Source organism: Macaca fascicularis, chromosome 1, assembly GCF_037993035.2.
Source record: "Macaca fascicularis isolate 582-1 chromosome 1, T2T-MFA8v1.1".
Lineage (NCBI taxonomy): Eukaryota > Metazoa > Chordata > Mammalia > Primates > Cercopithecidae > Macaca > Macaca fascicularis.
The window spans coordinates 214,174,982-214,189,822 of record NC_088375.1 but is presented as its reverse complement, the minus strand read 5'-3'; the positions used below and the strand labels follow the sequence as shown (position 1 = coordinate 214,189,822).

Genomic DNA, 14,841 nt, shown 5'->3' with positions numbered 1-14,841 from the left:
ATTGTGTATAAAGCAAAAGATGAATAAAGGCTTTATATAATCTGACACATAAAAATTAATTTTGTGTCAATAAAATAAATCCATTCAATTTATCCTCATAATTCTGAGGGCAGGATATGCATAAAAAGATTCAAAGAATTAAATTTTATTCCAAAAGCCTTCAAAACAAGATGAGTTTCTAAATTCTAGCTTATTGGCAATGAAGGCCTGACAAAGAACATAAAGCAATGTAATAATTAGGATAAATAGGATAAAGAGACTCAATCACTGAGAATCTAAAAATGTATTTTAAAGAAAAGCAAATATTAACTTAAGCCTGAATTACATAAGTCTATGACACATGAAACCTCTAGACCTGGAAACTATTCTGAAAAAACACACAAAAAGCAATTTCAAGAGAAAACAGTAGGTTGTCTGGCATCCATAATGGCTTTTAGAATAATTCTTTTAATAGGAAAGCATTATAAAAAGTCTTAAACTGATTATCTCTACAAACATTAGCAAAGCAAAATAAGTTTGAAGAAAATCAACATAATTTCAAAACAATGTCAGGATATGCTTTTGTTCTCACCTGGGTTTTAATGTTTTCGGGATCATCGGCTTGGCTGTCTCGTTTTTGGCTGGGCTTCCAGGCATTTTCTGCCTTTTTTAGGTGTACATCTTCTTTTACAGAAACTGTGATAATCTTTCTTGGTTCTCTTCTTTGGCCAGGTTGAGATCTTCGTGGTCCAACATTCAACAACTAGGACAAGAATATTACAGCTATTCAGAGTACTTACAATTTATTGTCTTTGCTGTGCTGTTCAAGTCAAGCCTGATGACCACACCAAGCAATGCTAGACACTCAAGCTGGATGTAATCTTTTTGCGGGGTAAAAAAACAACCTCAGAAGACCATCAATGTAATATTCTCCACCACTACAATTTTTGAACAAGAGGCCTTTTTGAACAAGATGTTTGACAAAGCTGTCACTTCTAATGAGAAAGACTACTTCTAACTGAAGCTTTATCTTTTATTAGTTGCATAACTGTGGACTGGTCACTTCAATAATTACAAAAATTCAAAGGTAGTTATCATCCCAGTTACAAATCTGCTAAAATTGCGTTTCTACAATCCCAGGGTAAAATGCAAATATAACATCAACACTAAGCCTTACTGTAGATCATAAAATATTCCACTTGATATGTTGGGTCAGAAATACTAAAATAAACTCATTATATATCATCGATGAGAGTCAAACTAAATTACTCCCTGAAAAAAAAATGTCTTCCTTTTATTTGTCAGCTCTGTTCCTGCTGGATTCCCACTATACTCTTGTGTTAAAACCAAAGTATGTTGCCATTTTATGCCAGCACACTAAGTAGAGATAACAGAGTAAGTTAAAAGTTGCATTTTGTGTATCAAAACATTCATAACAATTACTATCTTAAATGCTTGGAAATAATTTTTCAAGGTTAAACATTTGGGTTGACACTAAGCTCTGCTACCTTCAAGCAGACCTGCTGCATGTTGACAACCTTTACTTTTTCTGATATATCATTCTTTTAGTGCTGAGCAAATATTGCCATCAGATTTTTTTTTTCTTTCTGAGTTGTACTGAAGGGCTAGCCATTAGATTTCAAGAGAGAATAAAAACTTCATACAAAGCACACATAGATGAGAATCATTTCTCACTTAAGGCCCCAATGCTGCCCTTTTGAATTCATAAAACACTTCAGAGAAAGAAGTACAGACTTTAATGTCATTTATTATATAAAAAGGCAGTTTCTAGGAGATACACAGTCTGGGGCCTAAGCTGCTAAGCTCAAACACCTTTACACATCAATCATTCTCAGAATTATTCCTTTATGCTTCACCATCTGCCCCAATTAGAAATGGTAGTTATCAAGAATGCATCAGGATCAAAAGTTAGAGTTTCTGCAAAATTTCACACCAGTCTTGTCAAATGCACCCAGCTAAGGATACAGTACTGATGATATCTCAGACTATTTGATAAACATCAAAAACAAAACACACACACACAAAAAAAAACAGGTCAGATAAACCCAGAGGTATGAGACACATGGTATAACTGAAAGGAAATAAAGATCATCAGATTGGAAAAATGCCAACAGGGAACAGTTGTTAAACCAGACAGTACTACTATAAGAACATAAATTGTAACTGAAACTTTAATATAGTAGCCCAGACAAAACAATTCTGTTAGAAAAATGTAGCAATCAGTCGGGCGCAGTGGCTCAAGCCTGTAATCCCAGCACTTTGGGAGGCCAAGACGGGTGGATCACGAGGTCAGGAGATCGAGACCATCCTGGCTAACATGGTGAAACCCCGTCTCTACTAAAAACTACAAAAAACTAGCCGGGTGTGGTGGCGGGCGCCTGTAGTCTCAGCTACTCGGGAGGCTGAGGCAGGAGAATGGCATAAACCTGGGAGGCGGAGCTTGCAGTGAGCTGAGATCTGGCCACTGCAGTCCAACCTCGGCGACAGAGCAAGACTCTGTCTCAAAAAAAAAAAAAAAAAAAAAAAAAAGTAGCAATCAAGTAATGCCTGATTTTTATAATTCAAGTTATATTCTACTGTTGACTTATGTAGATTAATAACTTATTAAATGGTTGGCTAAACCTCAGGTAAACAATTATATCACAAGATATTTAATTTAATCCATGCATTTGTACATAAACATTGCCAAGAACAAATGTTTCTGGATGTAATGAAAGGAAATTATGTCAAAATCAAGTAAGAGCCATAGATGCACATTAGGAGACAAAGTCAGAAAATGCCCATTTCCAAACCCTACTGCAAACACCAATAAATAAATATGCCTTGAGATTTGAATCTGGAAAATGGCAATACGATTTATTCCACACCTCTTTACCTGCTCCAAGACAAATATGTGTGAGTCTCAAATGAGCAACACAGAGATGTGAGAAAGTAACAATAATGCTTCAAAGGAAAAAAAGCTTTGAAAAGCTAACTGATAAATTGTTAGTCCAAGACAAAATAGTTAAAATTAAAACCCAGGTGAAAACACCCATGAAAAATTTTAAAATTATAATTGTATCTCTGGTTATAACTAAGATAAAGACACTGTTCTCAAATATTTATCTAGGTATTTTGAGTCCTTAATACATCTACTATACTTACAAAATCTTAGTATGTTCAATTAATCAATCTCTAATGCGCCCATATTTACACTCTGAGAATGAATTCACTGTTTGGAATAGCAATGCCTGGAAAACTGTGGTGTAGTGAACTTAGGAGACAAAAGAATCAGACTCTAGAGAGTACAAATCTGCTATGTATGAGCAAAGTTACTGTAGGAAAGTCTCTTAGTTTTGTTAAGGTTTTTCACGTATACAATGCCAGCCCTACCTAAAAATGTGATTATAGGATATACACCATGTAAAAGGACCCTAAAAACTATGTTATCGTCAATACCAAAGGATCAAAAGGAACTTTTAAAAAAGTGATATATAGGCCGGGCGCGGTGGCTCACGCCTGTAATCCCAGCACTTTGGGAGGCCGAGGCAGGCGGATCATGAGGTCAGGAGATCAAGACCATCCTGGCTAACACGATGAAACCCTGTCTCTACTAAAAATACAAAAAATTAGCCGGGCGTAGTGGTGGGCGCCTGTAGTCCCAGCTACTCAGGAGGCTGAGACAGGAGAATGGCGTGAATCCAGGAGGCAGAGTTTGCAGTGAGCCGAGATCGCGACACTGCACTCCAGCCTGGGTGATAGAGCGAGACTCTGTCTCAAAAACAAAAACAAAAACAAAAACAAAAAAAAGTGATATATAAACGTAAACATTTCACGTCCCTTTTTGTGTGTGAAAAACAATACAGATAATCAAATTTTTGGTATCCTTCAGAAGTAGCAACAGATGATGAATGATTTATATACTAAACACACAAAAAATCTAGGATCCTGTGCTAAAAGTTATGGGCTACACAAAAATAAATGACACCTGGTTTCTTTCTTTGAAAGACGGTACTTTAAGGAACTTTAAGATATAATGTACTCAAGGTCCACAATGTCAAAACTAAAAATGTCAAAATCTGGGGTTGATTAGTGAGCCATTTTCTTTTTTCAGGCGATATTAAAGTTTGAATTTTTTACCCACTGTCAGTTTTCAAAAAGGTATTAAGAAATTATACCCATCTCTGTTTTGCAATTTAATATACATCATTCCTATCTTATTCGGCGACTGTAACCTTAAATTCCACTGCTTACCTGGATAATCAAAGAAAATATGATTGATCAGTTTATCTCAAAAGTTAGTTAAAATAACTATAAATGGCAAATTACTTGTCTAGGTCCAATGCTCCTCTTAAGATATATTTTTTGGAGTGCTTTCTGTGATGTCCACAAAAAGACTACAAAGACAACTGATGAGTAATTTTATTTTATTTTTTAAAATTTTTTATTTTTTGGGATGGAGTCTTGCTCTGTCACGATCTTGGAGGGAGTGCAGTGGCACGATCTTGGCTCACTGCAAGCTCCACCTCCCAGGTTCACGCCATTCTCCTGCCTCAGCTTCCCGAGTAGCTGGGACTACAGGCGTCCACCACCACGCCCGGCTAATTTTTCGTATTTTTAGTGGAGATGGGGTTTCACCGTGTTAGCCAGGATGGTCTCGATCTCCTGGCCTCGTGATCCACCTGCCTCAGCCTCCCAAAGTGCTGGGATTACAGGCGTGAACCACCGTCGCCCCGCCCATAATTTTATTTTAAAAATAACTAAAGACATGCTATTTCGTGGTAATTTCTAACAGATAAGCACTTTACTATCCAGAGAAGGACACTTAGGTTTGAAAACTACGTAGCTGCATATGACATTTTAAAATCATTAGCATGCATTAAAAATATTTTATAGTAAGTCTGTTGCAGCAGCAGTTTTTGTGGTTTTTTTTTTTTTTTTTAGACAGTCTTGCTCTGTCACCCAGGCTGGAGTGCAGTGGCATGATCTTGGCTCACTACAGCCTCTGTCTCCTGGGTTCAAGCAATTCTTGTGCCTCAGCCTTCTGCGTAGTTGGGATTACAGACATGTAATCCCAGGCTAATTTTTGTTTGTTTTTTTTTTTTTTTTTTTGTATTTTTTTTTAATTTTTATATTTTTGTAATTTTGTATTTTTGTATTTTTAGTAGACACAGGGCTTCGCCATGTTGGCCAGGCTGGGCTCGAACTCCTGGCATCATGTGATCTGCCCACCTCAGCCTCCCAAAGTGCTGAGATTACAGGCGTGAGCCACCGTACCTAGCCTGTTGCAGAAAAGTTTGTATTAGAAGTCATGGCTAATTAAGATAATAATGGGGCATACCACATAGATTTTAATATTATTAGGTGATAATTAATTATAAGATAATTTGGAGAACTAGAAAAAGTTATTTGAAGTATGGAATCAGAAACTGCAAAGAGTAGGGGAGTAGGGCTGTTGCTTTTTTCCAAACAGCATTATTTTTGTTACTGTTTTTTTGAGACAGAGCCCCGCTCTGTTGCCCAGGCTGGAGTGCAGTGGTGCGATCTTGGCTCACTGCAGCCTCTGTCTCCAACTTCTGCTTCCCAGGCTCAGGCAATCCTCCCACCTCAGTCTCTCAAGTACCTGGTACTACAGGTGTGTGCCGTCATGCCCGGCAAATTTTTGTATTTTTTGTAGGGACAGGATTTCACCATGTTGCCCAGGCTGGTCTTGAACTCCTGGACTCAAGCGATCTACCCGCTTTGGCCTCCCAAAGTGCTGGGATTACAGGCATGAGCCACTGTGCCTGGCCATTTTTGTTTCTTTATATGTTGATATTTATGTCCTGTGACATTCCCATCTGTATCTATATCAATATACCAAGGTAAGCTGGGCACATTAAGTGGAGAATGTCTGTTATCTAGGAGACAGGCTGGAAGAATAACTTGCCTTAAGGCTTAACATATCAACATTATCCTGAGAAATCAAAATTTCACTTAAAAACTAGCTTCTGACATAGAACAAAACTGCTTAATAAAAGTAAATTAAATAATTAAAGTTGATATTTTTGGAGCTACTACAAATTCTAGATAATGTCTCACTTCTAGTCACATTACTTTGAATGTACCAGAATAACTCACTAATCTCACATATGTAGGTATACAGAGGAGTGGTATACACTGTGATAAAGTTACTTTTAAAAATTATTTTCTATTTTCAATAATTTTAAAGAGACGTCACTTACTCTAAACTCACAATATTTCCTTTTTGTTGTAACTAGTTATTAGCAAACAATGACTAGCAAGCTGGTAGTGAAAAGTGACAATATACATTGGAAGAGGATTTATACATTTTGTGAGCCACCTATCAACAAAATTGGGCAATATGATAATAACCACAGATGCTGTTATCCACAGAATATTCAAAACAGCATCAACATTATTTCAAATATTTGGCAAAACAAAGATAAACCAAAACCAAAACGAACAATAATACAAATAAAAATTCAACATTAAAAAAGGAAATAATATTGAAAAAAAGGTATAAAATGGTTTCTAGAAAGCTGCTTTCTAAGACGTGCTGGTGAGGTAACTCAAGATTTAAAAAAATTTTAATTTAGTATTTCCTGAAAATAGATAAATGTGTGAGAAACAGAGTATCTCACATACACAGGTCTCTAAAATGGTGATGGTAATGACTCAATAAACAGTATGCTTCAAATTCAGGTGGTTTTCAGTAGTTTTTACAAAGTCTACAACACACTGTAGGCATTCAAGTATATTCTATCACTGTTTGGTTGCAGGAAAATAATCAAATAATTTAAATATCTACAAAGTGACATTTGTTGTCAGACAATGTAGTCTTAATTCAAAGCAGGTTTCAAAAGTTGCCATTTCAGAAATAAAAAGGTGATGGAGAAACAAAAAGCGTCACCTTACATAAAATGAAGTAACAGGGTGATCTGCAAATGTACATCAAACCCCAAGCTCCTCCAGAATGTTAGATTTATTGCTCTCTATGCCATTCTAACTTGGGGAAAAGAGGTATTCAACATCGTTGGCAACTTTCCCCATGCTTTCTGAATTCTACAAAGCATGGAGTAGGCAGAGTCTGCCGAATCTTGCACAGTGCAGTGCCCCAGCATAACTCCACTGGTGATGCCACTTCCACCGCTGAAGAGCCTGCCACTGGAGGTGTAACAGCAATCTGCAGTTTACCGATACTGTACTCTTTTGTACTTGTCATTTGTTCAAATTTTGACTTAACAATCAATAGTAAATAAAAAGAGTGTAACAGAAAATATTGTAACACCAGAGACTATTATTACAAAAAACAAAGCGTTCAGCGCACCCCTAGAGGCAGGCTCTTCACGGGTGGGTGTGACATCGCCAGCGGAGGGCAAGTTGGGGCTTTGCTCTGTTCCAGAATTGGCAATCCATGCCTGCTCTGCACTTTGCAAATCTGTAGAAACAAACACAAGACATGATCATTAGCTGAATGTCATCAGAGATCTCCAGTATATCAGGACACCTCAAAACAAAACAGGAATCTTATCAAGACTGGCGCTCTCTCTCTATATTTTTTTTCAGAGACAGGGTCTTGCTTTGTTGCCCAGACTGGAGTGCAGTGGCATGATCATGGCTCACTGCAGCCTGGACCTCCTGTTCTTGTTTTGTCAGCCAGACTGGAGTACAGTTGCATGATCATGGCTCTGGACCTCCTGGGGTCAAGTAATCCTCCCACCTCAGTCTCCCGAGTAGCCAGGACTAGGACTATAAGCATGCGCCAGCATGCCTGGCCTATTTTATTTCTTTTCTTTTCTTTTTTTTTTTGTTGTGGTAGAGACAGGGTCTCTCTTAGTTGCCAGGCTGGTTCTGAACTCCTGACCTCAGGTGATCCTCCTGCCTTGACCCCACAAAGTGCTAGCATTACAGGCCTGAGCCACCATCCCCGGCCATGGTTGGCACTATTTTTAAACCTATTTGCAGGTCACCTCAATTGAAAAAATGGGGGAAAAAAAAATCAAGACCAAATTAATGCAGACTAGCTTCTGTCAAGTAAAAACAACTCAAGTGTATTCTTTATTTGCTTTAATATGAGTATGGAAAGGATAGTCTTTGCCTCTTCTTCTTCTTGACTAGAATCAACGAACAAAAGCTGCTGTCTTGCCGTGAGGTAGGATTTCATGGAGTCTGTGCCAGTGTCTAACTAAGTGAGTTGTAGGGAACTTGCACTTACAGGCACGCCTCTTCCACCAGGTGTCTGCCTTCCAAAATCAGCAAAGGCTGGTGTAAAGTCTGGTCCTCGAGGCAAAATCCGAGGATCCAGAGTTCGCATTGGCAATTTGGGTTGGTTGATCTGCATGAAGAAGCAAAAGAAAGCTTAATACATGTTCCAGAGCATTCCCTGCCACAAAAGATAACAAAAAATTTGACTGAAAGGTTACATCAGCTTAAACGGTAAGCACAGGGTAAGCATCAGCTTCGGAACCAGCAGAAGCCCAACCTCATCCATGGCAGGTTCTCCTGGGCTATCCTTAGAGCCATTAGGCTAAAACAATGGTTTTCCGACACCCTGAGAATGATTTAGGCCTTAAATTTCCAAGTAGGGGCTATACATAATCAGTAGATTGGCTCACTAGATACTGAGGACCAACTGAAAGGCACAAGACATTTTGAGATCCTCTACGCTAGTGTCAAATTTTAGAAATAAAAAAAAAATATTCACCAGGACATAGAGCACTTGCCTATAGGAATCCTGCTACTGCTCATTTTAGTTTTGATGCTGTAGACTTATGGTTAGTAAAGAATGTATTATGAGTGGACAATAAGTATTAAAGGAGATATATTTCATGGGTGATGATTCATTTAAAATTTCACTGTCTGCCTTGTTAATCTGAGATATCTGACTTTGAATAAGCATGTAATGTGACTATGGACGACACAAAGTTAAGCAGACCAGTGAGAAGTCAACTAATTAAGTGTCCAAAGTCATAAACAGATAAGGCAGCAGGACAGGCAGGAATATTTTCTAAGAGGATAATCTAATTTGGTGGATATAACACTTGACTTCTGAGGTACTGAAGTAGCCTCAAATTAGCACCATTAATCAATCATTCAGCTGTCCTCACATAACTATCTAGGAGAGAAGACTTAGATACCACCAATAGAAGTAAGAAGACCTATTGCTATAAGAAAGTAAAATAATATAAATGAGTTCTGGATAAGCAGCTCCTGGACATCTTTATTACCCCATTTATGCCGGAGGCTGCAAATTTTTTTGCGTGAAAAATCAGATCTTGGTTATGACCTTGAGCAGTAGGATACAAGTAACTCCCACAAGCTTAGCATTCCAATAATGAAACACTAGGCATAAATCAGTTAAGAGGTAGATATGATTCCATAAGATAGTTAATCTCTACATTTTACATTTTTGTTCCTCTACAAAACAAGAATACTTCAAGCTTAGTCATCAGCTCTGGTTTATCTTTGATTTCCATGAAATTACTTTAGTAGATCTGACTTTACTCCTTTTAATTTAGTAAACAAATATTGACTGTACTAATTTGCTGTGTGCACCATTAAGATCAGATGCAAAGAGGAAGGATGCCTGTTTGCACAAGATTGGGGAATTCAATCACTGGAGGTATCTATCAGGGAAATTTTGAGATACATATTATTTGAATCATGTTGACTCTCACTTATGTTTGATCTGCCAAATACCTTCCTAGATTTCTGACCTGTCCTCAATGCCGATAGAATTCCATAATGAACTTTTAGAACAATGAGGAAAGACCCCTGTATCAATTTAGCCGTATGTTTCCCCCAACAAACACAAAATTTTTATATCACCAAAAAACAGCCATAATAAGCAGATAAATCAATTAATAAACATTAAAAAAACACTAGTCCAATATGGGCCAAATCCCAAAATGACTGTAACCTATAAGGAACTCCAAATCCAACAGTGTTTAGGGAAACAAATTCTTAAACATTCGATATTTTTATATCATTTGGTCTAACAATTACTAAAAACTGCTGATACTTCACATATTTGCACTTATAGTTAAAATCAGTTCCCACCAAAAAGAACTAGTTTTCTCTGAGTATGCAGCTTACCTTGTCAAGAACCACATCACTGATAGGAGGCAGGCCCTCTGGTTTTTGTATACAGGCTGGCATGAACTGGAAGTCCAGCAGAAACTCCCTGTCATACTGCTTCTTACCTTCAGTATCAGTAGGCTTCCAGGATTCTAGAAAGAGGAATACAGGCAGACAACTGTTTATAGGGCATTATATTATATATGTCATGCACTGCAAAACAACATTTCCATCAACAGCAAACTGCATATACAACGGTGGTCCCATAAGGCTATAATGAAGCTGAAAGGTTCCTATTGCCTAATGACACTGTAACTATCCTAATATGGCAGCACAATGCATTATTCACATGTATGTGTTAATGGTAGTGTAAACAAACCTACTGTGCTGCCAGTCACTTAAAAGTATAGCACATACAATCAAGTGTAACACATAATACTTCATAGTAATAAGAAATAACTATGTTACTGGCTTACGTACCTACTACACTATACTTTTTAATCACTAGAGTATATTCCTTCTACTTATTAAAAAAAAAGTTAACTGTAAAACAGCCTCAGGCAAGTCCTTCAGGAAATATTCCAGAGGAAGGCACCGTTATCATAGAAGATGACAGCTCTATGAATATTATCGCCCCAGAAGACCTTCCAGTGGGACAAGATCTGGAGGTAGAAGACAGTGATGTTGATGATCTTGACCGTGTATAGGCCTAGGCTAATGTGTGTGTTTGTGTCTTAGTTTTTAACAAAAATTCTTAAGTAAAAAGATAAATAATTTTAAAAATAGAAAAAAGCCTATAGAATAAGGACATAAAGAAACAAGGCCAGGGATGGTGGTTCACACCTATAATCCCAGTACTTTGGGGGCCAAGAGTTTGAGACTAGCCTGGGCAATGTAGTAAGACCTAATCTCTAGGAAAAAAAATCTTTTTAAATTAGCTGGGCGTGGTGACGTGCAACTGCAGTCCCAGCTATCAGGTGGCTGAGGTGGGAAGATCACTCAAGTCCAGGCGGCTGAGGCTGCAGTGAGCTATGATTGCACCACTGCACTCCAGCCTGGGTAACAGAGTAGGAGATTCCATCTCAAAAAAAAAGAAAAAGAAAAAGAAAAAAGAAAGAAATATTTTTGCATAGCTGTACAGTGTGTTTTAAGCTAAACATTATTACAAAAGTAAAAAAGTTAAAAAATTTTAAAAGTTTATCAAGTAAAAAGGTTACAGTAAGCTAAGAATAAATTCATTATTAGAGAAAGTACAAATTTTAAAATAAATGTAGTGTGCCCTAATGTTTTTAAAATCTACACCAGCGTACAGTAATGACCTAGGTCTTTACATTCACTCACCACTCACCCAGAACAACTTCAAGTCCTGCAATCTCCATTCATGGTAAGTGCCCTATACAGTGTAACATTTTAAAACTTTTATATAGTATTTTTACTATACCTTATCTATGTTTAGTTATATTTAGATATACAAATACTTACCATTATGTTACAACTGCCTACTATTCAGTATAGTAACATGCTGTACAAGTTTGCAGTCTAAGAGCAGCAGGCTATACTATACAGCCTAGTTGTGTAGTAGGCTAGAACATCTAGGTTTGTGTAAATACTCTTTTGTTTGCACAAGGAAGAAACTGCCTAATGATGCATTTCTCAGAACAAATCACCGTCATTAAATGATGCGTGACTTACATCCCCTCAGAGTACAAAACACTTTCCAGTATTTATCTCTTCATGAACAAACACAAAATAGAAGGGAACAATGAAATACAGTCAGGAAATATGTGAAGATTTTAAACCATCACTTGTTCTTTCATCCCTTCTAAATACCTTTGAGTAGTAAAATAATCTAAAGCACGTAGGAATCATTTCACATACACACTAACCAACCTTTGGCCAGGGACATATAATAATCTTCACTAAATAAACTACCAAGCCCTTAAATAACTAAGAAATAAGAAACCTGATAAAACCCTTGGCTTCAATGAAAACGGATAGTTTGGTTGTTCACTTGGAAATGTTATTTTAGAGAAAAAAAAAAGCAAAAGGACACAAAACACAGAAACAACTTATTTAAGATAATGAAATGTCTAAGCAGTTAGATACTAAGTTTTCTTCCTTGCCTGTAATTTCATCTAAAAAAAAAATCACAGTTTTCTTATTTTAATTAATAAAACTCATCAAAATCAGACTCCAGATTACTTCCTGATAGCAGATTGGATCCTCTTTATATTAGAGGTTCCTAATGTGTAGGTTATAGACCCACTGATGGTCTTTGAGAATATTCCAGATGTTTTCCACCATATCTTTATTACCTATTATATTTATTAAAAAGTAGACAGCTTATTGGGATCTAAATTTCAAACTATTTTTGTTCCAATTTCTACTGTCTTTTTTCAATTACTGCTGTTAAATACTACAAGAGCAAAAGGTAGTTGGTCAATTATAGTCAGGGCCTATATTGTAAAACTGATGGATGAAAAGAATTAAAATATAATATGAAATATAACTAACATAAATTATGCAATATACAAAATGTTAAAACAAAATAAAATAATATAAAAATATAATTTACATAGTCTAAAAATAGCAATAGTGCTTCCATTTTCTTAAGACACACTGGCGATGGCTACAAGTACTCTGTGACCTGGTACAAGCCTAGATCTTTTTCTTTATTTTTGAACACAGTATACAAGCCTAAGTTGACAAAAGCAATTCAGTACACTCAGTCCTAGGGTTTTTTAAAAAAACTTTTACAATAGCATAAATTTACAATTTCATAAAGCCCATTAACAGGAGTTTACTGGTAGTGAAAGATCAGTATATCAAAGTGGTAAGGGCTGGGCGTGGGAGCACTTTGGGAGGCTGAGGCAGGAGGAGTGCTTGAGCATAGGAGTTTGAAAGCAGCCTGGCCAACATAGAGAGACCCTCCCTCTGTAAAAAATAAAAAATAAATAAAAGAATTTAAAAATAATATAAAATAAAGTGATAAGTAATAGTCATTGGTTTTCAAACATCTCTGACTACAACTCACAGTAAGACATAAAATGACCTCATGACCCAGGAGAATCATACACGCATACATAACTACTAAGTTTCCAAACTGATACTTATTCTCACTACATGTAATAGACAGACATTTTTTCATTATATTATCCTTTTTTAAAATGTTGGTTGTGACCTATAAATTTCACAATCTATTAAATAGTATTAAACCCAACGGTTTGAAAAACACCTATCTAGGTTATCTTTGAGGTCTGGTATTTTACATTTGAACCCTACCTCCTGCAAAACTTAGTCTAGATGTGGCAGACTAAGGAAAACTTTTCACTTACTCCAAACTTTTTTTTTTTTTTTTTTTGAGATGGAGTTTCGCTCTTGTTGCTCAGGCTGGAGTGCAATGGTACAATCTCGGCTCACTGCAAGCTCTGCCTCCTGGGTTCAAGCGGTTCTCCTACCTCAGCTTCCCAAGTAGCTGAAATTATAGGCATGTGCCACCATGCCCAGCTAATTTTGTATTTTTAGTAGAGACGGGATTTCTCCTTGTTGGTCAGGCTGGTCTCGAACTCCTGATCTCAGGTGATCCGCCCGCCTTGGCCTCCCTAAGTGCTGGGATTACAGGCGTAAGCCACCATACCCAGCCCAAACTTTCTATCAAAGGAACCATCTTTCCTCACAGATCCACACCAAATCTCTCCATATATCTCAAAGTCAGTCACGGTTCATATAGTATTACGTCACAGGTTTAATCCATTTGATGGTGTCTTAAGATAAATCCTCCAGGGTTTGTATTTGTTTACCATATGTTTATCAAATATATTCCTTATTTACTTGTTTATCATACAGATTTACCGCAGGGGACCTCCCATATTGCAGGTACTCAATATCTTGTTTCAGAGTTCAGTTCTACAGAGTGATTTCTGTCAACAGAGTTCGAGTCTTATGAAAGATGACTAACGCCATCTCAAGGAATGTGGTAATATCTCTATATCCCTTTCAATTAAAACAAATAGAATAATTTTTAAAATCAAACTGCACCCACTAGCCTGGAACTGATTCCCTCTGCCAGATGCTCTTCCATTGCCAGTAAAAGGGGAATACCAGTGTCGGGTATCATTTCCATCAATACAGAACTCTCTGGATTTGCTAGTCACTAACTTAGGCTTGATGATCTGTCCTGTAAATATTATATTGTGATAAACCTCTTTCTTCCATCCAGTATCTCTCTATCAAAAGGCAACATTTCTCTAAGGTTGCAGTAGAGGGAAAAGAGGTAAATAGGAAGGCAGGTATAAACTTACCTGGTTTAAATGGAAACGTGAGCCCATCACCAGAACTATCGGTGGAACCTGAATTAGCATCTATTCCTTCACCCTCAGAAACACTCTCAGCACCATTACGTACTGGCTCAGCCTCTTCTCCATTTTCTTCCACAGCTTTCACTTTTTTTAGGTCAGAGGGGTCTCTTTCAGGATGAAACCCCTGGCTCATTTTATCTTGTTCAGATTCAAGTACTTTGTCAACTGAAAGTTCCTCTTCGGCTTTAGGCTAAATAATAAATGAACAAAGAGGTTACATTTTTTTCATGGGTGTAAATATACACAAAAACATACATCAACCCCCTTCAAACAGCAAAGGAAAACATGTCACTCAAGATAAGAATGTCTGTGTTCAGCATGTTGTATTAGAATGGTGAGTTTTAAAAAAATACTTTTCTCATTTCAGCACCTAGGAAAAGGAAGACAATTCAAATGGCTGCTGAAATGCTTTAACATGAGACTA

General features: G+C 37.0%; 1 protein-coding gene across 50 annotated transcripts in view; it reads right to left on the bottom strand.

Annotated features, from left to right (window-relative positions):
• Nucleotides 1–14,841, bottom strand: part of EIF4G3 (eukaryotic translation initiation factor 4 gamma 3) — a 375,324-nt gene that overhangs the window by 73,110 nt on the left and 287,373 nt on the right. For 30 of the 50 annotated variants that reach the window (XM_074018065.1, XM_074018064.1, XM_065528529.2 and 27 more), the window contains 5 exons: nucleotides 14,361–14,607; nucleotides 10,078–10,211; nucleotides 8,198–8,317; nucleotides 7,310–7,420; nucleotides 572–742 (listed from right to left, as the gene is read on the bottom strand). In XM_074018065.1, the coding sequence (XP_073874166.1) occupies nucleotides 572–742; nucleotides 7,310–7,420; nucleotides 8,198–8,317; nucleotides 10,078–10,211; nucleotides 14,361–14,607 (783 nt within the window). The remainder of the gene's footprint in view (nucleotides 1–571; nucleotides 743–7,309; nucleotides 7,421–8,197; nucleotides 8,318–10,077; nucleotides 10,212–14,360; nucleotides 14,608–14,841) is intronic. The other 20 variants (XM_065528583.2, XM_065528533.2, XM_065528550.2 and 17 more) reach the window with 1 other exon arrangement.